The 23,716-nt window shown below is 44.4% G+C and overlaps 1 protein-coding gene across 3 annotated transcripts in view; it reads right to left on the reverse strand.

Moving 5' to 3' along the window:
- Positions 1–23,716, reverse strand: part of LOC115149228 (nipped-B-like protein B) — a 65,257-nt gene that overhangs the window by 7,483 nt on the left and 34,058 nt on the right. For 2 of the 3 annotated variants that reach the window (XM_029691893.1, XM_029691892.1), the window contains exons 5-33: positions 23,399–23,510; positions 23,112–23,266; positions 22,755–22,844; positions 22,212–22,357; positions 20,536–20,626; positions 19,843–20,370; positions 18,415–19,701; positions 17,870–17,998; positions 17,547–17,702; positions 14,798–14,869; positions 14,614–14,703; positions 14,304–14,404; positions 14,136–14,222; positions 13,791–14,022; positions 13,295–13,446; positions 13,124–13,204; positions 11,469–11,569; positions 5,616–5,745; positions 5,439–5,521; positions 5,165–5,297; positions 4,865–5,008; positions 4,669–4,755; positions 2,264–2,487; positions 2,059–2,161; positions 1,842–1,940; positions 1,586–1,732; positions 690–824; positions 483–581; positions 290–343 (exon numbers count right to left, since the gene is read on the reverse strand). In XM_029691893.1, coding sequence (XP_029547753.1) covers positions 290–343; positions 483–581; positions 690–824; positions 1,586–1,732; positions 1,842–1,940; positions 2,059–2,161; positions 2,264–2,487; positions 4,669–4,755; positions 4,865–5,008; positions 5,165–5,297; positions 5,439–5,521; positions 5,616–5,745; positions 11,469–11,569; positions 13,124–13,204; positions 13,295–13,446; positions 13,791–14,022; positions 14,136–14,222; positions 14,304–14,404; positions 14,614–14,703; positions 14,798–14,869; positions 17,547–17,702; positions 17,870–17,998; positions 18,415–19,701; positions 19,843–20,370; positions 20,536–20,626; positions 22,212–22,357; positions 22,755–22,844; positions 23,112–23,266; positions 23,399–23,510 — 5,048 coding nt within the window. The remainder of the gene's footprint in view (positions 1–289; positions 344–482; positions 582–689; positions 825–1,585; positions 1,733–1,841; positions 1,941–2,058; positions 2,162–2,263; positions 2,488–4,668; positions 4,756–4,864; positions 5,009–5,164; positions 5,298–5,438; positions 5,522–5,615; positions 5,746–11,468; positions 11,570–13,123; positions 13,205–13,294; positions 13,447–13,790; positions 14,023–14,135; positions 14,223–14,303; positions 14,405–14,613; positions 14,704–14,797; positions 14,870–17,546; positions 17,703–17,869; positions 17,999–18,414; positions 19,702–19,842; positions 20,371–20,535; positions 20,627–22,211; positions 22,358–22,754; positions 22,845–23,111; positions 23,267–23,398; positions 23,511–23,716) is intronic. The other variant, XM_029691894.1, reaches the window with a different exon arrangement.

Consider the following 23,716-nt stretch of genomic DNA (forward strand, 5'->3'; position numbering starts at 1 on the left):
GGATAGAGTAGGGGGAGGTTGTGAGATGAGGCATACAACATCACAAGTCTGTCTTGAACTCATTTGCAACAGCTCTCATTAGAGAAAACTGATAAATAAGTCACAGTACAGACGTTTCAAGGATGACCTGAAGTAAACAGCATTACTTCCTGTGCTTGATACTCTCCATAACCATAAATAGGCCTACATGTGATGATCAATAAACCTGAGCCAATGAAAAAAAAGTTACGAACAAAACTCCAGGCCAACTATTACCATGTAATACACAGACACAATTCAAAATACTCACGTTTTGAAGCAGCTGCTCAAACCAGTCATAGCCTGTATCTTTGCATGCAGACACCTAGGAAAGATGGATGTCATCAGGTCAAGACATGTTGAAAAGTCACGCCTAAAATACAGTAACACAGACCGATATGTACATTGGAAAGTTATTTGTCTGTTTGGAAGTTCTGTGCTCAGCTTTGAGCCCTGGAACTCACCACGTCTGTGATGTTGAGGATCTTGCGGGTCATGGCGTCTTTATCGTGATTAGGTGTAGGGGTGAACCAGAGTTTCTGGAAGGTCTCGTTCACAAGTTTCTGTAGAAGAAAGCGGTGCAACATTTTGAAATATGCAAACAAAGACAGGTAACTTTCTGAAGCCCTGCGACGTATCCATTCACACATGAAACGCAGACAGATACACACCTTGATGCCCTCCTCGTCATTGACCCTGCGGATCATCTTGACACACATCTCAGTGATCTTGTTGAAGGTGGGTTGCTCCAGACAGATGTCTCTAAGGATCTTAATCACCCTCTTCCTCACACTTATACCCGTGTCCTGGAAAAAGAGGGGCAGAATTAATACATTTACATTTTAGTAATTTAGCAGAAGGTCTTATCCATAGCGACTTACAGTAATGAGTGCATACATTTTATGTACTTTTTCATACTGATCCCCCATGGGAATCAAAACCACAACCTTGACGTTGTCAGCGCCATGGTCTACCAACTGAGCCACACAGGACCCAGATGCTGATGCTAAGGCAACTTCCGCCATATTTACACACTGTCACTCCCGGGTTACTTACCCCTGCATTTTCTCATTTTTATTACAAGCGATCATAATATATATTATCCAAAATAAGTTAAACATGAAATATATGTCATATCAACAAAATGACAAATCGGAGTAACTCTTGTTGAGTAAAGCAGAAATAATAGGTTCTCATCGGCACTTAATTTACGTTTGAGAAGCTTGCAGTTCTCCAGCAGAGCCATAGGTGGCAGTGTGGAGAAAAGGATATTACCTTAAGTGAACTTTTACACTTGGAATGAACCCTCAGCTAGAGGTGGCAAGCGTCATCGGCCCAGTTCCAATTCTCACTGCTCTGTGTGAGCTGATGCCTTCTCATCCTCCTACAGCCCACAGAAAGGGCTCTGAGCCATGTTATCCTATCTGACAGCTTGTTTGACTATTGCTCAAAAAGTTGCACTTCACAGCTGTGTTTAGGGTGAATATCCGCTGTGACTCGGTCTCTGTGTATAAAGATGTGCGTTAGCCTGCTTGTTGAGGTGTGTATTATGGTGTGTGTTCATTACCAGTATCCTCTCGATCAGCATGTCGTAGTACTGCTCTGTGAGCTGGGGTCTGCTCAGCACAAAACGCCCCAGCAGCTCCACAGCAGCCTCGCGTACACTGGTGGAGTTGTCCATCAGACGACCATGGACCCCGCGCTGCATGTCCAACTGATGAGAGAAGGAGAGGATGGGGACTGAGGAAACACTTATGCACAGACAAAAAGGCTCTGAGCATATTTTGGTGCATCAGGTTTAATGTTGGGTAGAGCAGACTCACCCTGGCCAGAATACTGGGGTCTACAGCCACCACCTCAGACAAACACTTCATGGCTTTAGTTCTGACAGCTATGGCACTCTCCCCCAGCACTCTCAGGATCTGTTGAAGAGGAGCGAGAGAGGGATTATTTACAAACCATGCACCAAATTAACCACACTCTGGTTCACAACACACACACATGGAGGAACTTAATCAAATCACTCTTGCATACTCTTACCTGTGTTAAATAAATATCGAAGCTCTGAGCGAATGGCCTCATAGAGGCCAAATATCTGACAATCAGGCAGGAGTCATCATAGTCCACAGTGTCAGAGTTCATCCTGTGGGGGAAGAGAGGAAGAGAAGAACGCATTTGAAAAAAAGAGACAGGCAAACACTGAGGTTGAAGCACTGGCAGTGGGACAGTAAGGGTTGAGTCCTACCTCAGTGTGCTGAACTGCGAGGGCGCAGTCTTGATAATGTTGCGGAGGTACTTCTTGCGTGCCTCGGCTCTCTGCATGATCTCTCCGGTGGTCTCGATGTCCTTGGCGTGGTGCTGGCCTTCAGAAGAGTCCTCGTCCCCTCGCTGGTTCTGAGACTTCATGGCCTTCTCCATCTCTGTCAAAGTGTCCCTAAACCACTGGGCGATGTAGAACTTCCTGGCAAACTGAAGGCAGCAGCAGAAATCAACAGTTACATCTCAAACCTGATATGTGAATAACGGCAATGGTGGAAAAAGTACCCAATTGTCATACTTGAGTAAAAGTAAAGATACCTTAATAGAAAACGACTCTAGTAAAAGTTAGTCCCCCAGTAAAATACTACTTGATTAAAAGTCTAAAAGTATTTGGTTTTACATATACTTATCAAAAGTAAACGTAATTGCTAAAATATACTTAGATATCGAAAGTAAAAGTGAAAGTATAAATAATTTCAAATTCCTAATATTAAAACCTCTTGACGCACGCCAAGGATAGGGGGCGCTACAGCGATTTTTGAAAGAAAATACTTGCCCATTTTAAACGGCCTCCTACTCAAACTCAGAAGCTAGGATATGCATATAATTAGTAGATGTGGATAGAAAACACCCTAAAGTTTCTAAAACTGTTTGAATGGTGTCTGTGAGTATAACAGAACTCATATGGCAGTCAAAACCCCGAGACAGATCCTAACAGGAAGTGGAAATCTGATTTGCGGACTCAACTTCAGCACTTTGCCGATAAAACACACCGTGAGTTAGGATTCATTGAGCACTTCCTATGGCTTCCACTAGATGTCCCCAGTCTTTACAAAGTGGTTTGAGTCTTCTACAGTACAAACTGACCGAATGAGAGGCTGTGGAACGTGGTCATAGGGGGAGGGCCATTACCATTATGACGTGGGCGCCCCTGGCTACCCTCCCCTTTCGAAACGTTTAGAAAGACAATGCAACCGTCCCCCTTGAATATTATTGAAGCTCTGGTTGAAAAAGGCCCTAAAGATTTATGTTATACAACGTTTGACATGTTTGAACGAACTTAAAAAAATATTTTTTGCACTTTCGTGACGAGAAGTCTCGCGCACTACGGTACATTTTGAGTAGCCTTCGGAACGCGCTAACAAGAAGAAGCTATTGGGACATAAATTATTAACTTTTTCAAACAAAACTACATTTGTTGTGGACCTGGGATTCCTGGAAGTGCCTTCTGATGAAGATAATCAAAGGTAAGGGAATATTTACAATAGTATACAAGAGTAGATTTGATATTCGATTGTTCCAAGATGGCGCTGACCTGTATCGCTAGCCTATTTTTCTGAGTATAGCATCCCCTTTTATTGCAAAGTGTGATTTCCCAGTAAAGTTATTTTTAAATCTGGCAATGCGGGTGCTTTCACGAGATGTTAATCTATAATTCTTTGAATGACAATATTACATTTTAAAAATGTTTTTGAATAATAATTTAGTAAATTGTAGTGCTGATTCACCGGATGCATTTGAGGGAAAATAGTTTCTCAACGTCACACTCCGATGTAAAATGCTGTTTTTATATATAAATATGAACTTTATCGAACAAAAGAATGCATGTATTGTGTAACATGATGTCCTAGGAGTGTCATCTGATGAAGATTGTCAAAGGTTAGTGCTGCATTTAGCTGTTTTTTGGTTATTTGTGATGCATGTGGTTGGTCGGAAAATGGCTATGTGGCTACTTGGACGATATACTCCTCTAACATAATCTAATGTTTTGCTTTTGCTGTAAAGCCTTTTTGAAATCGGACAGCGTGGTTCGATTCAGGAGAGGTGTATCTATAAAACGATATAAAATAGTCCTATATTTGAGAAAAAAAAAATCTTAAATTTTGCTATGGTTCGGTTATGAATATGGCGATATGATTTTTCACTGGATGTTGATCCCGCATGCGGGACGAGCGCTTCAAGAGTTAAGCAAACCAGACGGCACAATTTTCTAGTTTTTTTTTATTTACGGATAGCCAGGGGCATGATCCAACACTCGGAAATCATTTACAAACAAAGCATGTGTGTTTAGTGAGTCCGCCAGATCAGAGGCAGTAGGGATGACCAGGGATCTCTTGATAAGTGTGTGAATGGACCCTTTTTCTGTACTTTGGGGTGTCAGAGTAGTCAGAGTAGTCAGAGTAGTATGGAGTAAAAAGTACATTATTTTCTTTAAGAATGGAGTGAAGTAAAAGTAGTCAAAAATATAAATAGTAAATTACAGATACCCCAAAAAACGACTTAAGTAGTGCTTTCAAGTATTTTTCCTTGGCTAAGTATTTTTCCTTGGCTACTTTACACCACTGAATATAGTGTAGCTATAACTACAGTATGTTCAGAAAATACACTCACAACTAGAGATGGATCCGTCTCTGCGTTCTCATCCATGTAGTCCAACAGGGCCTTCTGCAGCTGCTGGGTCTCATCATTGCCTTGAGTCTAGGTTGATAACAAAACAGCAACAACATTGTGTTAGCATTTTGCTGTGTATATCTTGAATGACAGTTGACTTTGAGGATTGTTATGGTCAGACTGAACGCCTAGCTACCTCTCTGAGGATGCGGTCGATGGAGCGCTGGTCCATCTTGCTGGTGACGCCGTCTTTGCGCAGGCGGGCAGCGACGGTGCCCAGGTAGTCTAGCGATGCCACCCTCAGAGCCATCTCTGTCTGCTTATTGCTAAACTGATGCACCTGGAACAGAGGATAGGGAGAAGAGTGTCATTCAGGCTGCTTTTTCTTTCCACAACAGCAAATAACCCCACTCACCAGAGGAGTCCCATGTGCTTTTATCAATAGCTCTACTGCTGACCAATAACTGATTGGTTTAGCTATGACGGATGGACTCACCAGTAGACGACCCAGCAGACTGAGGAGAAGCTCAGCAGCTGGCCACTCTGGTTTGTTCACCGTAGACAGCAGGTCCTGGACAAAGTTTTCAAACAGTGGGCGATAGTCCTCCTCTCCCTGCTTACTGCCACACCTGAAACACAGACAGAGGAACACAGAGGTTTGGTCAAAGAGGTAACAGTATCATAAAGAGATATCTTACACCATTTTCTATTAACAGTTCTAATCTAGTTTGATTGTGAAAATAATGAAAGGCTGTTTAGAGAGATCATACTTCTTTAGGAAGACGGACAGGAAGTTCTGAGCTGCTCGCATTGCCGTCTCATAAGAGTTTGTGATCAGGACATCTTGGTCCACCTGGAAAAGAGCAAGCAATTGTGAATAAAAGTATTTGGTCAAGATGTCCATCAGATTATTCCTAGCCCAGTCGGCATGGCCATCCCTAACATACCTTCTTATCATACTCGTCGTGGCTGTCCCTGTTGTTCGGGAGGTGCACCACACATTGGATAAGCTGAAGCACCAGAGCTGTTACCATCTGGATGTACATGGGCTCCCCATCCTTATCACTGCTGTTCAGCCTAGGGACGCACATATAGACAAATACACATACAGACAACCTCAATTGCACTCCACACTGCACCCCCACCTAGATAAGAGGAATACCTATGTGAGAATGCTGTTCAGCTAAGCGTTCAACACTATTGTCTCCTCTCAGCTCGTCACCAAGCTTAGGACCCTGGGACTGAACACCTCCCTATGCAGCTGGATCCTGGACTTCCTGATAGGCCGACCCCAGGTGGTGAGGGATAGGCTGACCCTCAACACGGGGGCCCCACAGGGGTGTGTGCTTAGTAAAATAAAATGTATTTGTCACATGTGCCGAATACAACAGTGAAATGCTTACTTACAAGCCCTTAACCAACAATGCGGTTTTAAGAGAGCTAAGAAAATATTTACTAAATAAACTAAAGTAAAAAATTTAATGACATTTTAAAAAGTAACACTATAATATAACATTAATGAGGCTATATACAGGGGGTACCAGTACCGAGTCAATGTGCGGGGATACAGGTTAGTCGAGGTAATTTGTACATGTAGGTAGGGGGTAATAATAAAAAGTGAATAGCAGCAGTGTAAAAACAAAGTGGGGGGGGGGGATCAATGCAAATAGTCCCGGTGGCCATTTGATTAATTGTTCAGTAGTCTTATGGTTTGGTGGTAGAAGCTGTTAAGGATCCTTTTGGACCTAGATTTGGTGCTCCGGTACTACTTGCCATGCGGTAGCAGAGAGAACAGTCTATGACTATGGTTGACTGGAGTCTTTGACAATCCTTTGGGCCTTCCTCTGACACCGCCTAGTATATAGGTCCTGGATGGCAGGAATCTTGGCCCCAGTGATGTACTGGGCCATACGCACTACCCTCTGCAGCGACTTACGGTTGGAGGCCGAGCAGTTTCCATACCAGGCGGTGATGCAACCGGTCAGGATGCTCTCGATGGTGCAGCTGTAGAACTTTTTGAGGTATCTGGGGACCCATGTCAAATCTTTTCAGTCTCCTGAGGGGGAAAAGGAGTTGTCGTGCCCTCTTCACGACTTTCTTGGTGTGTTCGGACCATGATAGTTTGTTGGTGATGTGGACACCAAGGAACTTGAAACGCTCGACCCGCTCCACTCAGCACCGATGTGAATGGGGACGTGTTCGGCCCTCCTTTTCCTGTAGTCCACATGGTGGCATAGTGGTGGCTGCATCATATTATGGGTATGTAATCATTAAGGTGTGGGGAGTTTTTCAAGGAAAAAATAAACAGAATGGCGCTAAGAACAGCTTTCCACAAGACACTGGAAGATGAAGTCACCTTTCAGCAGGAAAATAACATAAAACACGGGGCCAAATCTACACAGAAGTCGCTTACCAAGAAGACTGTGAATGTTCCAGAGTGGCCGAGTTACAGTTTTGACTTAAATCTACATTAACATCTATGCCAAGACCTGAAAAAAAAAAACGTTTTCGTCTTTTGAGGTTCTAGTCATGAAATCTATGTAGCCTACTCAATCACTTTTTATAGCTACTGTTTACAGCGCTCCTGAGCCATATACAGCGTTCCTCACTGAGTTCCCTGAATTCCTATCGGACATTGTAGTCACAGCAGATAATATTCTAATTTTTGGTGAATTTAATATTCACATGGAAAAGTCCACAGACCCACTCCAAAAGGCTTTCGGAGCCATCATCGACTCAGTGGGTTTTGTCCAACATGTCTCTGGACCTACTCACTGCCACAGTCATACTCTGAACCTAGTTTTGTCCCGTGAAATAAATGTTGTGGATCTTAATGTTTTTCCTCATAGTCCTGGACTATCGGACCACCATTTTATTACGTTTGCAATCGCAACAAATAATCTGCTCAGACCCCAACCAAGGAGCATCAAAAGTCGTGCTATAAATTCTCAGACAACCCAAAGATTCCTTGATGCCCTTCCAGACTCCCTCTGCCTACCCAAGGACATCAGAGGACAAAAATCAGTTAACCACCAAACTGAGGAACTCAATTTAACTTTGCGCAATACCCTAGATGCAGTTCCACCCCTAAAAACAAAAAACATTTGTCATAAAAAACTAGCTCCCTGGTATACAGAAAATACACGAGCTCTGAAGCAAGCTTCCAGAAAATTGGAACGGAAATGGCGCCACACCAAACTGGAAGTCTTCCGACTAGCTTGGAAAGACAGTACCGTGCAGTATCGAAGAGCCCTCACTGCTGCTCGATCATCCTATTTTTCCAACTTAATTGAGGAAAATAAGAACAATCCGAAATGTATTTTTGATACTGTCGCAAAGCTAACTAAAAAGCAGCATTCCCCAAGAGAGGATGGCTTTCACTTCAGTAGTAATAAATTCATGAACTTCTTTGAGGAAAAGATCATGATCATTAGAAAACAAATTACGGACTCCTCTTTAAATCTGCGTATTCCTCCAAAGCTCCGTTGTCCTGAGTCTGCACAACTCTGCCAGGACCTAGGATCAAGGGAGACACTAAAGTGTTTTAGTACTATATCTCTTGACACAATGATGAAAATAATCATGGCCTCTAAACCTTCAAGCTGCATACTGGACCCTATTCCAACTAAACTACTGAAAGAGCTGCTTCCTGTGCTTGGCCCTCCTATGTTGAACATAATAAACGGCTCTCTATCCACCGGATGTGTACCAAACTCACTAAAAGTGGCAGTAATAAAGCCTGTCTTGAAAAAGCCAAACCTTGACCCAGAAAATATAAAAAACTATCGGCCTATATCGAATCTTCCATTCCTCTCAGAAAATTTTGAAAAAGCTGTTGCGCAGCAACTCACTGCCTTCCTGAAGACAATGTATACGAAACGCTTCAGTCTGGTTTTAGACCCCATCATAGCACTGAGACTGCACTTGTGAAGGTGGTAAATGACCTTTTAATGATGTCAGAGGCTTTGCATCTGTCCTCGTGCTCCTAGATCTTAGTGCTGCTTTTGATACCATCGATCACCACATTCTTTTGGAGAGATTGGAAACCCAAATTGGTCTACACAGACAAGTTCTGGCCTGGTTTAGACCTTATCTGTCAGAAAGATATCAGTTTGTCTCTGTGAATGTTTTGTCCTCTGACAAATCAACTGTAAATTTCAGTGTTCCTCAAGGTTCCGTTTTAGGACCACTATTTTTTTCACTATATATTTTACCTCTTGGGGATGTCATTCGAAAACATAATGTTAAATTTCACTGCTATGTGGATGACCCACAGCTGTACATTTCAATGAAACATGGTGAAGCCCCAAAATTGCCCTCGCTAGAAGCCTGTGTTTCAGACATAAGGAAGTGGATGGCTGCAAACTTTCTACTTTTAAACTCGGACAAAACAGAGATGCTTGTTCTAGGTCCCAAGAAACAAAGAGATCTTCTGTTAAATCTGACAATTAATCTTGATGGTTGTACAGTCGTCTCAAATAAAACTGTGAAGGACCTCGGCGTTACTCTGGACCCTGATCTCTCTTTTGAAGAACATATCAAGACTGTTTCAAGGGCAGCTTTTTTCCATCTACGTAACATTGCAAAAATCAGAAACTTTTTGTCCACAAATGATGCAGAAAAATTAATCCATGCTTTTGTTACTTCTATGTTGGACTACTGCAATGCTCTACTTTCCGGCTACCCGGATAAAGCACTAAATAAACTTCAGTTAGTGCTAAATACGGCTGCTAGAATCCTGACTAGAACCAAAAAATGTGATCATATTTCTCCAGTGCTAGACTCCCTACACTGGCTTCCTGTTAAGGCAAGGGCTGATTTCAAGGTTTTACTGCTAACCTACAAAGCATTACATGGGCTTGCTCCTACCTATCTTTCCGATTTGGTCCTGCCGTACATACCTACACGTATGCTACGGTCACAAGACACAGGCCTCCTAATTGTCCCTAGAATTTCTAAGGAAACAGCTGGAGGCAGGGCTTTCTCTCCTATAGAGCTCCATTTTTATGGAATGGTCTGCCTACCCATGTGAGAGATGCAGACGCGGTCTCAACCTTTAAGTCTTTACTGAAGACTCATCTCTTCAGTGGGTCCTATGATGTAGTCTGGCCCAGGAGTGTGAAGGTGAACGGAAAGGCTCTGGAGCAACGAACCGCCCTTGCTGTCTCTGCCTGGCCGGTTCCCCTCTCCACTGGGATTCTCTGCCTCTAACCCTATTACAGGGGCTGAGTCACTGGCTTATTGGTGTTCTTCCATGCAGTCCCTAGGAGGGGTGCGTCACTTGAGTGGGTTGAGTCACTGACGTGGTCTTCCTGTCTGGGTTGGCGCCCCCCCTTGGGTTGTGCCGTGGCGGAGATCTTTGTGGGCTATACTCGGCCTTGTCTCAGGATGGTAAGTTGGTGGTTGAAGATATCCCTCTAGTTGTGTGGGGGCTGTGCTTTGGCAAAGTGGGCGGGGTTATATCCTTCCTGTTTGGCCCTGTCCGGGGGTATCATCGAATGGGGCCACAGTGTCTCCTGACCCCTCCTGTCTCAGCCTCCAGTATTTATGCTGCAGTAGTTTATGTGTCGGGGGGCTAGGGTCAGTCTGTTATATCTGGAGTATTTCTCCTGTCTTATCCGGTGTCCTGTGTGAATTTAAGTATGCTCTCTCTAATTCTCTCTTTCTTTCTCTCTCTCTCTCTCTGAGGACCTGAGCCCTAGGACCATGCCTCAGGACTACCTGACATGATGACTCCTTGCTGTCCTCAGTCCACCTGGCCGTGCTGCTGCTCTAGTTTCAACTGTTCTGCCTGCGGCTATAGAACCCTGACCTGTTCACCGGACGTGCTACCTGTCCCAGACCTGCTGTTTTCAACTCTCTAGAGACAGCAGGAGCGGTAGAGATACTCTCAATGATCGGCTATGAAAAGCCAACTGACATTTACTCTTGAGGTGCTGACTTGTTGCACCCTCGACAACTATTGTGATTATTATTATTTGACCATGCTGGTCATTTATGAACATTTGAACATCTTGGCCATGTTCTGTTATAATCTCCACCCGGCACAGCCAGAAGAGGACTGGCCACCCCTCATAGCCTGGTTCCTCTCTAGGTTTCTTCCTAGGTTTGGGCCTTTCTAGGGAGTTTTTCCTAGCCACCGTGCTTCTACACCTGCATTGCTTGCTGTTTGGGGTTTTAAGCTGGGTTTCTGTACAGCACTTTGAGATATCAGCTGATGTAAGAAGGGCTATATAAATACATTTGATTTGATTTGAAAATGGCTGTCTAGCAATGATTAACAACCAATTTGACAGAGCTTGAAGAATTTTAAAAAGAATAATGGGCAAATGTTGCACAATCCAGGTGTGGAAAGCTATTAGAGACCTACCCAGAAAAACTCACAGATGTAATTGCTGCCAAAGGTGCTTCTACAAAGTACTGTCTCAGGGGTGTGAATACTTATGTAAATGAGATATTTCTGTACTTCATTTTCAATACATTTGCACCAATTTTTTTTATTTCACTTTGTCATTATGGGGTATTGTGTGTAGATGGGTGAGATATAGCGCGTTCTTGTTCTACCTTATGTTATTTTTAGTGCTACATCGATATTGATTACGGCATTGTTCGGTTTAGAGCTAGCAAGGAAGGCATTTCACTCTCCTTGGGCAGGTGACATTAAAACCTGAAACTAGATAAACATTCTGAAAAGAACAAGAAAATGGTTTCATAACATTATTAGCATTTCTGAAATTCTCCTTGAGAACTCCTGATTTGTGTGGTCTCTCGTGGCACATGTTCTCTGTCGGTGCAGTTACCTGAAGTTCCTGAGGCTGCGTTTGCTGGTGGGTAGTCTGGCCAGAGAGGTGAAGATCTCTTCCAGGATGAGCTGCCTGTGTTTTTCATAGCGAGAGAACACCTGAGGGGGGGTCCAGAGGAAAGGCTCATCATTAGAGTTACCCTGACATTGCAATACATAATACATACAGTCGTGGCCAAAAGTTTTGAGAATGACACAAATATTAATTTCCACAAAGTTTGCTGCTTCAGTGTCTTTAGATATTTTTGTCAGATGTTACTATGGAATACTGAGGTATAATTACAAGCATTTCATAAGTGTCAAAGGCTTTTATTGACAATTACATGAAGTTGATGCAAAGAGTCAATATTTGCAGTGTTGACCCTTCTTTTTCAAGACCTCTGCAATCCGGCCTGGCATGCTGTCAATTAACTTCTGGGCCACATCCTGACTGATGGCAGCCCATTCTTGCATAATCAATGCTTGGAATTTGTCAGAATTTGTGGGATTTTGTTTGTCCACCCGCCTCTTGAGGATTGACCACAAGTTCTCAATGGGATTAAGGTCTGGGGAGTTTCCTGGCCATGGACCCAAAATGTCGATGTTTTGTTCCCCGAGCCACTTAGTTATCACTTTTGCCTCTAGGCAAGGTGCTCCATCATGCTGGAAAAGGCATTGTTCGTCACCAAACTGTTCCTGGATGGTTGGGAGAAGTTGCTCTCGGAGGATGTGTTGGTACCATTCTTTATTCATGGCTGTGTTCTTAGGCAAAATTGTGAATGAGCCCACTCCCTTGGCTGAGAAGCAACCCCACACATGAATGGTCTCAGGATGCTTTACTGTTGGCATGACACAGGACTGAGGGTAGCGCTCACCTCGTCTTCTCCGGACAAGCTTTTTTACGGATGTCCCAAACAATTGGAAAGGGGATTCGTCAGAGAAAATGACTTTACCCCAGTCCTCAGCAGCCCAATCCCTGTACCTTTTGCAGAATATTAGTCTGTCCCTGATGTTTTTCCTGGAGAGAAGTGGCTTCTTTGCTGCAATTCTTGACACCAGGCCATCCTCCAAAAGTCTTCGCCTCACTGTGCGTGCAGATGCACTCACACCTGCCTGCTGCCATTCCTGAGCAAGCTCTGTACTGGTGGTGCACCGATCCCGCAGCTGAATCAACTTTAGGAGACAGTCCTGGCGCTTGCTGGACTCTTGGGTGCCCTAAAGCCTTCTTCACGACAATTGAACCGCTCTCCTTGAAGTTCTTGATGATCCGATAAATGGTTAACTTAGGTGCAATCTTACTGCCAGCAATATCCTTGCCTGTGAAGCCCTTTTTTAATTGCAAAGAGTGACTTTGCAATTAATTGCAATTCATCTGCTCACTCTTCATAACATTCTGGAGTATATGCAAATTGCCATCATACAAACTGAGGCAGCAGACTTTGTGAAAATTAATATTTGTGTCATTCTCAAAACTTTTGGCCACGACTATACAAAGGGAATATAGTGTATTCTCGAACAAATCCAGAACTCCATGGGAACCCAGGTTTGAGGCACCACATCAAGAGCAACCCTGGCACTGCTATACAAGGGATGTATGTAATGGAAGCACAATAAAAGGAAATATATTCTAGAACAAAGGCAGAACTCCATGGAAACCCTGGTTTGGATTCTTACCGCAGTCACTAGTTTGATGGCACACAGCTGTAGCTCACTGACACTCTCCACAAAGAATGGAGTGATGCCCATGGAGGAGACCTGAGGGAAGGAGTGAGAAGAGTTATAAGGTAAGCAAGCAGAGGTCAGAAATCATGACCCCCAGGGATAGCACTAGGAGCGGAGTCTCACCTGCAGGATGGTGGTGTCAGTCAACAGCTGTATCTCCAGGAGCTCAGAGATGTTGCTGACGATGTCACACACCTTGTTGTAGAGCATGATGATCACCCTTTGCTTGTGTGTGGAGCTTTTGGCTCTCTTAGCCCTGGAGCTCAGCAAGCCACCTGGGTGAGAGGGGAGAAGAAAGACAATGAATAAAAGTTGATAAAAAATTAAGAGCAGAGACCCTTTCCTCAGTCAGTCATGGCTGGGATATGCATAACAGTGGCCCAGGTAGTTCCGAGTGGACCACACTGTCTTGTATGTACACACCGTGTACATACTTCACATGAACCTTCTTTCAAATGTTCTGGGTGCTCTGGTCTTGAACAAAGCACCGTCAAACTCAAAGTTTAACAGAGTGTATGAAGACTGTGACTGGACATTTATGTAGCCAGTTCTCACCACATTATGTTATATGGGTTTGTTCCAATTGATTTTGATAGTAAGGTGGGGTTAGGGTGCTGACCTCCGTGAGGGTCCACTCTGTAGACAGGGTCATACTGAGGGTAGAGGGTGTTTTGCAGGTGAAACTTGGTGTACTGCAGCACCCTCTCAATCACATCCTCGATGTACACCGCCTTGGGCATGCGGGCCGACGTCATGATGTTGAGGGCAGTCAGACAGGCGTCAGCTGACTTTGTCACGCGCTCCATGATGAGGTCACGCCACAGTCGCTCCTCGTCTTCTGCGTCTGCGTCCTATTGGACAGAGAGAGAAGACGTTCAGACAAGTGGAACTTTTCAATGGAACATGCTTCTTAGGCCAGAAGACTAAATCTGGGTCTGGGAAACCATATGTGGGGACAACTTACGTGGTTCATCAGTGTGGAGAGTTTGGACCCGTCCTGAATGTTTTTCTCCAGGATGTTCAGGACCTTCACCAACTTACCAGATGAAAGCTACGGATGAGACAGATGAGAAAAATATAACAGAATGCCAAAAAGATTGACATCAACCTGCATCGTGTTCCCCTTTGTTACCCTGAAGGTGATGCCCATGGCCTTGATCTTAGCAGATTCGCTGGCCAGTTCACTCAGCTGGTGTTTCCCCAGCAGAAGCTCCTGTGGGATCTCATCGTCATCTGTTGACGAGAGTTGTGGAGTTACAGTTGGCAGTTCTGTCACCGTCATTTATAACTGAGCATTACTATGGCTGATATCAAATTACATTTGAAAAGAAATCAAACAATCACAATGTTATCTTTCCCATTCTTGGTAGAAATGTCATTCAAACCTCTGAAGAAAATTGAAAATAAATAAATATGTAAAGTAGATAATGAATAATGCATACCCATGGCATTGAAGTCAATGTCCTCCAAGCTCTCCAGAATGTTGTCCACACTGGCTGAGAACCTCTTGAACGTGGAGGAGTCCATCAGTTCTGTTGAGTAAACAACACAGAGAAAGTGAATAACCTGCGCTTATGAGACCAAAGACATACAACAAAGACATTACTGAATTTAGAGTGAAATTACCTTCTGCTGTCAGCTTGGGCTCGTATGCCTTTCTTTTCTTCTGTTTCTCCTTCTTCTTCATCTTTCTGACAACTGGACAGGATTGATACATGTTAGGACAATGACATTGGACAGCAACACTTATCTAGTGAAATATTACTACTACTCATCCTCAGCATTTTACCCTGTATCTAATGCACAGGTATACCATGCTGGTATATGCTCTATTTAGTACCTTCAGAAAGTATTCATAGCCTTTGAGTTATTCCAAATTTTGCTGTGTTACAGCCTGAACTCAAAACGGATGAAATATAATTTTTTTTCTAACCAAATACCTTTTTGCAAATGTAGAGAAAAAATGAAATACAGAAATATCTAATTTACATAGGTATTCACACGCCTGAGTCAATGCATGTTCCACCTTTGGCAGCGATTACAGCTGTGAGTCTTTCTGGGTAAGTGTCTAAGAGCGTTGCACACCTGGATTGTACAAGATTTGCACATTATTCTCTTCGAAATTCTTCCAGCTCTGTCAAGTTGGTTGTTGATAATTGCTAGACAGCCATTTTCAAGTCTTGTCATAGATTTTCAAACCGATTTAAGTCAAAACTGTAACTAGGCCACTCAGTAACATTCAATGTTGTCGTGCTAAGCAACCATTGTATATTTGGCCTTGTGTTTTAGGTTATTGTCCTGCTGAAAGGTACATTTGTCTCCCAGTGTCTGTTAGAAAGCTGACTTAACCAGGTTTTCCTGTAGGATTTTGCCTGTGCTCTATGCTTGATAGAGTGATACTCAGTGATGTTGTGTTGGATTTGCCACAAACATAACCCTTTGTTTTCAGGACATAAATGTAATTTCTTTGCCACATTTTGCAGCCTTACTTTAGTGCCTTATTTCAAACAGGATGCATGTTTTGGAATATTTTTTTATTCTGTACAGGGACCTTACAGATAATTGTATATATGTGTAGGGTACAGAGATGAGGTAGCCATTCAAATCATGTTAAACACCATTATATCCCATGCAACTTATTGTGATGTGTTAAGCAACATTTTTACTCCTGAACTTATTTAGGCATTCCATCAATAACAAAGGGGTTGAATACATAATTGACTCAAGACATTTCAGCTTTCTCTTTTTTATTAATTTGTAAAATATTCTTAAAACAGAATTCTATTTTGACATGATGGGGTATTATGTGTAGGCCAGTGACACACAATCTCAATTCAATCCATTTTAAATTCAGGCTGTAACACAATTACATTTTAATACTTTCTTAAGGCACTGTATGTATGTATTGCTACATTACAGCCTTATTCTAAAATGGATGAAATGAAATGTTTTCCTCATCAATCTACACACAATACCCCATAACGACAAAGCTATTATTTTGATATTTTTGGGGAAAATGTATATATAATCAAAAACAGAAATACTTTATTTCCATAAGTATTCAGACCCTTTGCTATGAAACTCGAAATTGAACTCAGGTGCATCATGTTCTCATTGTTTTTAAAACTTGATTGGAGTCCACCTGCGATAAATTCAATTGATTGGACGTGATTTGAAAAAGGCATACACCTGCCTATATAAGATCCCACAGTTAACAGTGCATGTCAGAGCAAAAACCAATGAATTGTCTGTAGAGCTCCAAGACAGGATTGTGTCAAGGCACAAATCTGGGGAAAGGGACCAAAACATTTCTGCAGCATTGAAGGTCCCCAAGAACACAGTGGCCTCCATCATTCTTAAATGGAAGAAGTTTGGAACCATCAAGACTCTTATTAGAGCTGGCCGCCCGGCCAAACTCAGCAATCGGGGGAGAAGGGCCTTGGTCAGGGAGGGGACAAGAACCCAATGATCACTCTGACAGAGCTCAAGAGTTCCCTCTGTGGAGATGGGAGACCTTCCAGAAGGACAACCATCTCTGCAGCACTCCACCAGTCAGGCCTTTATGGTTGTGGCAATACGGAAGCCACTCCTCAGTAAAAGGCACAGCCCGCTTGGAGTTTGCCAAAAGGCACCTAAAGGACTTTCAGACCATGAGAAACAAGATTCTCTAGTCTGATAAAACAAAGATTGAACTCTTTGGCCTGAATGCCAAGCGTCACGTCTGGAGAAAACCTGGCACCATTCCTACGGTGAAACGTGGTGGTGGCAGCATTCTGGCTGTGGGGATGTTTTTCAGCGGCAGGGTTGGGGAGACTAGTCAGGATCAAGGGAAAGATGAACGGAGCAAAGTACAGAAAGACCTTTGATGAACCTGCTCCAGAGCACTCAGGACATCAGACTGGGGCGAAGGTTCACCTTCCAACGGAACAACGACCCTAAGCACACAGCCAACCTGACAGAGCTTGAGAGGATCTGCAGAGAAGAATCAGAAAAACTCCCCAAATACAGGTGTGCCAAACTCGAAGCTGTAATCTCTGCCAAAGGTGTTTCAACAAAGTACTGAGTAAAGGGTCTGAACACTTACGGAAATGTGAAATCAGTTTTTTTTTATATTATATAAATTTGCAAGAATGTCTAAACCTGTTTTTGCTTTGTCATTATGGGGTATTGTGTCTAGATCGAAACGGGGAAAAAAACTATTTAATCAATTTCAGAATAAGATTGTAATGTAACAAAATGTGGAAAAAGTCAAGGGGTCTGAATACTTTCCGAATGCACTGTATGTATGTATGTGAGAGAGAGACAGAGAGAGAGAGTGGAAAAGATAACCATCGATGCTCATGATGGATGGTCAGTCAAAGAGTGCCAGACTTACGGTCACTCATGCTGGGCGGTGGGGATTCATCGTCTGAATCCTCTGGGCTGCGTTCACGGTGGCGGCTGCCGGACCCCCTGCGCCCTGAGCCTCTCCTCTCTCGCTCATCAGGCTCCCATGTCTTTTCCCGCTCCTTCTTGTGACGCTTCCGCATAGCTGCAGGAAGAGAGAGAAGGAGCAACAAGTTAAAGGATGAAGCTTTGATCATAAACACCAGGGGTTTGTTATCAACCATTAGCCCGCCCCCAACTACTGGGATTGGAATAAACATCGTTTTGGATATGACTGTGCAAAAAAAAAAAAGCAATATGTTTGGTACTTACACTCCGTCACAGAGTCGTCGTCGTCATCGTCATCATCTGAGTTGACCTCGGCGTACTTGGGCTTCTCCTTGATGGTGCTGCGCTTGCGTTTGTTCATCTTCACCCTCTCACACAGTGGCATGGTGGACTCTATCTCAGCAATCAGATGAGGAGGCAGTTCTTTCAACACTGATTCATCAAGACCTCAGAGCGAGGTCACCCAGTCATCTATTAGCCCTTGTACGAAAGGGCTAATTAAACTAACAATGACACATTATGTGCCACAACTAAAACCAATAGTGTCTTGTATTCAGGATCATTAGCAAGGCCTCATAACCATAGCAAATAAACCCCGCAATAAATCGGAATCCTTTCGAGAGTAAAATACAGAACCTTATTCTGTGCTGCTAGTGGATCAATGTGCAAAGTAATTAGAACTCTCAAAGTTCTCAAAGCAATAAGTCAAAAACACATGTCAACACAGGTTACCATAGCTAAACCTTAAGTTCACCCAAACAACAAGCTGACCCAGTCTGTCATGCAGACAGCAGGATGTCTCCTCTTACCTTTCTCAGAGATCCAATGAGAGGGTCTGCTCTTGGAGGACTTGGAGCTGCGTGCGCTTCTATCTTTCCTCTCCCTGATGATTTTCTGCACCTCGTCGATGCTGAGTTTCTGCAGCACCACAACCGGTTTGGCTGCTGTCTTCATCTTCTCTACCAGCCCCAGTCGCTCCAGCTTGACCCGGGGCTCCTTCCAGCCCTCCACTACAGAACCCAGACCAGGCTTCCTCATCTCAGCTGCCAACACATGCCCATCCTTATCCCGCTTCACTTTGGGAATCACAAAGTTCTTAAAGCCTCCAGACTTTACGCCCCCCAGCAGGTAAGCAGGGAACTCCTGCTTGTTTTCAACAGGTTGCTGCTTAGAGTCCTGTCGGTTCCTGCTGCCGTCCCCACTCCTCCTCTCCTCCCCGCTCCTCCTCTCCTCTTTATTGGGGGATTTGAGGTTGGGGCCTGGCCGGTCAGTCCTCTGGCGCCCACTGTGGTCCACCCCCCCTCGGCCTTCCTGCTTAACCCGCGGGCTCTCTGGCCTGGAGCGCTGCTCTGGAGATCTTCGGTCCCGTGGATCCCCTGCCTCTGTCCTGTGTTTCCTCTCCCTGTCTTTATCCCCCCGCTCCCTGTCTCTGTCCCGTCCATGTTTGGAGTCATGTTCCCCCCTGCTGGATTTGCTGGGGGTCTCTGGCCTGCGGATGCGGGATGGGTCACTGTCCCGGGACCTGTCCTCCCTGTGACCAGAGTCTGAGCGACCCTCGTGCCGTTGTCGCGGCTTGTCAGGCATCCTGGCGTCAGGGCGGGCCTTGCTGTTGTCAGGTTTGCCATCGTGTCGATGTTTGGACGAGTCTCGTCTGTTTTCGTGCTTGTGTTTGGGGGTCTCTGGGCGGACGTCGGGGCCCAGCTTCTTGGGGGTGTCGGCACGCTGCTTGATGACCTCTGGCCGGACGTCTGCAGTCTGTAGTGTGTCTCCTTCTGTCTTGGAGTTTAGCCGCAGGACTCCAGTGGAGTCGGGGCCGTCCCCAGGACACAGGCGTTCCTCAGGCCAGCTCCTCAGGGCAGGGGTGTGGGTGCCTATGTTTACCTCTGGCTGCCCGTCAGCTCTACCTGCTTGCTGCAGGTCGATGCTGACCATTAGGGCAGGCCGGCTCGCACCATTACTGGCAGCACTAGCCTCCTGGGGTGCCAGCTTGCTGCCAGCATTGCCCCCTCCCACGCCAGGTTGAGTTGCCCCCGCTGTACCTCCAGCTCCAGGCTCTTGGGGATACGAGTCCTGCTTCCGCTTCTTCAGTGGCTTGTCTGCAGTGAGGAAACCATTGCTCAAAAAAGATCCTGACACATTACTTATTTTTATCAGCAAGTTATTTCTCCTATTTCTCAGCACACTATAAAATATTTTTTAGGATAGATTTTTAAGTGCAACATTGATTGTAAACTCACCTTTATCCTGAACCTCTTTGGAGCAGCGCTCCCTTTCTATGAGCGTCTCCCGTTCTATCCTCTCGATCTCAGCGAGCGCGTCCATCTCAGCATCGTCGTAAACAGCTCCGCTGATCACCCCTCCAGCCTGCTTAGTGTTCTGGAGCACAGGGACCTGCTGGTAGCCTGACTGCTCCCCCTGGCCTGGCCCTAACCTGTGGGCAGGGTCCTGCTGCGTCCGGCAGAACTGCAGGCTGTTGTAGGCCAGGTCAGTGTCCTGGTCCTCTGCCCCAGGTAGGAGCTCTCCGGACTGGTCCATCTCAGAGGACTTCACCCGGGACAGTTTGAGGGTCAGCTTGGTAGAGTCTTTAGAGGGAGAGCTGACGATATCGTACATAGCAGCTTTATCCAACTGCTCCTTCTCCTCTTTAGTTAGCTTCTTCTGCTTCTTCTTGCAGTCAGGAGAGTCCAGGAGGAGGTCGGGAGCGCTGTCACGGGGGGAAGCGTAAGGGTGTGGGGAGTGAAGGATGAGGCTAGGTCGTAACCCTGCTGAAACCCAAAAAAAGAATACAAATAAATTGTGTGTGTGTGGTTTTTTACAAATATGAACACTGATCGATTCAGACATAAACATTTGACATAGAATAAGTAGATTGACTCATGATTTCCAGACCACAGTATGATTATGCATATTAGCGGTCTCGGTTGGTATACCTTTTGGGGTCCCTTCGCTGCCAGCAGGGGAACAAACAGACTGGGGCGAGCGGAGTGGGAAGGAGGCATTTCTCATGGAAGGATCACTCTCCTGGGAAAAATAAGAATCAGATATTCATTATCAGTCAAAACACACCTACACACCTACTCATTCAAGAGTTGTTCTTTATTTTGAATATGTTCAACATTGTAGAATAATGGTGAAGACATCAAAACTATGAAATAACACATGTGGAATCAAGTAGTAACCAAAAAAGTGTTAAACAAATCAAAATATATTTTATATTTGAAATTCTTTAAAGTAGCCACCCTTTGCCTTAACAGCTTTGCACACTCCTGGCATTCTTTCAACCAGCTTCATGAGGTAGTCACCTGGAATGCATTTCAATTAACAGGTGTGCCTTGTTAAAAGTTAATTTGTGGAATTTCTTTCCTTCTTAATGCGTTTGAGCCAATCAGTTGTGTTGTGACAAGGTAGGGGTGGTATACAGAAGATAGCCCTATTTGGTAAAAGATCAAAGTCCATATTATGGAAAGAACAGCTCAAATAAGCAAAGAGAAATGACAGTCCATCATTACTTTAAGACATGAAGATCAGTTAATGCAGAACATTTCAAGAACTTCGAAAGTTTCTTCAAGTGCAGTTGCAAAAACCATCTGGCGCTATAATGAAACTGTCTCTCATGAGGACCGCCACAGGAATGGAAGACCCAGAGTTACCTCTGCTGCAGAGGACAAGTTCATTAGAGTTAACTGCACCTCAGATTGCAGCCCAAATAAATGCTTCACAGAGTTCATTAACAGACACATCTCAACATCAACTGTACAGAGGAGACTGCGTGAATCAGGCCTTCATGGTCGAATTGCTGAAACAAAAAAAAACACTACTAAAGGACGCCAATAACAAGAGACTTGCTTGGGCCAAGAAACACGAGCAATGGACATTAGACCGGTGGAAATCTGTCCTTTGGTCTGATGAGTCCAAATTAGAGATTTTTGGTTCTAACCGCCGTGTCTTCGTGAGACGCAGAATAGGTGAACGGATGATCTCCACATGTGTGGTTCCCACTGTGAAGCATGTCTGTTTAAGGGCTATTTGACCAAGAAGGAGAGTGATGGAGTGCCGCATCAGGTGACCTGGCCTCCACAATTACCCGGCCTCAACCCAATTGAGATGGTTTGGGTTGGACCACAGAGTGAAGGAAAAGCAGCCAACAAGTGCTCAGCATATGTGGGAACTCCTTCAAGACTGCTGGAAAAGCATTCCTCATGAAGCTGGTTGAGAGAATGCCAAGAGTTTGCAAAGCTGTCATCAAGGCAAAGGGTGGCTACTTTGAAGAATCTCAAATATAAAATATATTTTGATTTCTTTAACACTTTTTTGGCTACTACATGATTCCATTTGTGTTATTTCATAGTTTTAATGTCTTCACTATTATTCTACAATGTCGAAAATAGTACAAATAAAGAAAACCCCATGAATAAGTAGGTGAGTCTAAACTTTTGACTGGTACTGTATATAACTAAAGCAACAAGGGTGGATACAACTCCACACAACAAATACATTCAGGCAGTGTACCAGCAATGAGGATCCAAGAGAGGAAATTGTATTTCATGTCAAAATGGTATCTTTGCTCAGTAGTTTCATCTTGGTATGAATCCTTTCTCATGTTTACCTCATTCCCTAGTCTGTGGACTATGTTCATGTAGTCTTCGTTGGAGCCATGTCTGGCATTGTGATTGGCTGAGTTGCTTGAAATTTGCCCGGAGACCTTGTTGTCGTGGATGTTCCGCATGCCACCAGGAACCATGGGGCTGGCAACTGAACAGACACCAAAATAAATCGCAGATACAATCAATCAACCTTCATTCAATTACCTTGCAGCTACGCAAAACCCATACTAAACACTGGTTCACCTGTTAATCATCTTATTCAACAGGTAGAATGAATGCAGATAAACAAGAAATATAACACCAAAGAAAGGAGACCTGAAAAATTATGCCTATCTACAGGAATCTTGCAGCGAGCAAGTGTACATTGCTAACCAACACGCCATCCTCTATTGTTATAAATACAGTTTGCAATTGGATAGACAGGGCATGGATATTTTGTGATGCAAATAATGCGTCACAGAGACACAAGCCGATGGGTCACAGCTTGGAGGCGATGGGGCCGGAGAGTGGATGTTTGATATGATGTCCCCAGGGTTTTCCCATACCTAAGGTTGGGGTGGAGGGGTTCTGGTGGGGGGAGGCCTGCGGCTGGGTCTGCACCTCTAGGCAGGGCTGCACAGGCCTCTGGGGGCTTCCTGAATAAGAGGGTGCAAGTGAAAGGAGAGGGGAAGAATGAAGCTCAACGCCCACAGAACATCAACACAACACACCAGGGTAAACTGCGTTGGTTTATAATGCATTGAGCACTTCTGTCCATATGTACAAATTCTACAGGGTCTTCAGCAAAGAATCAACATCATGACATGCATAATAGTTAGTTACAGTATGGTTATTTGAGAATTAGTTGGTAGGTTCCCCATTATGCATTATGCTCCTATACAAAAGCAGAAGTGCAGCCCCACCTTGCTGGATCTGTTGGTGCTGAGAGTAGCTAGGTGGGTGAGGGTACTGCTGCATGTAAGCAGCAGGGCTTTGGGGGGCATAGGGGCTGGGCACAGGGCTGTTTTGCTGGGGCGTGAACCTGGCATCCGACCCCATCTGTGGAGGGGCAAAGCGACTGTAGAGAAAGAGGATGAGAAGAACATGTCAATTCCAAGGGAATCTGAGAAGCTGAGAGAATTATTGAATGAACTAGCAGAGGACTCACTGTAACATTACAGAAAATTGAACAAGCAATTTATTGTCATACCTAGAAGGGCTGTGTGAGATAGTGGTTTGCTGGTAGTTTGTCGACGCCGGACTCCCATGCATGGAGTTCTGGGACATCTTGTACTGCGGCATCATTGGCTGCTGCATTATATCTATCAGATGAAAATAAGAGATGTGGTTAAAGAGGAGTAGAGAAGGCCAGTGCACAGCACCAATACTGAGGGGCAATTCCATGGTAACAGAGGGACACAGACTCAGATTCTTCACACAAAATGTATGTCAAATAAAAAACAATTATTGCAAAATTAAACACTCCGTGGGAGTCCAGCACAAACTGTCATTCTGTTACCAAACTTTG

The sequence above is a fragment of the Salmo trutta genome, chromosome 15 (genome assembly GCF_901001165.1).
Source record: "Salmo trutta chromosome 15, fSalTru1.1, whole genome shotgun sequence".
NCBI classification, from domain to species: Eukaryota; Metazoa; Chordata; class Actinopteri; order Salmoniformes; family Salmonidae; genus Salmo; species Salmo trutta.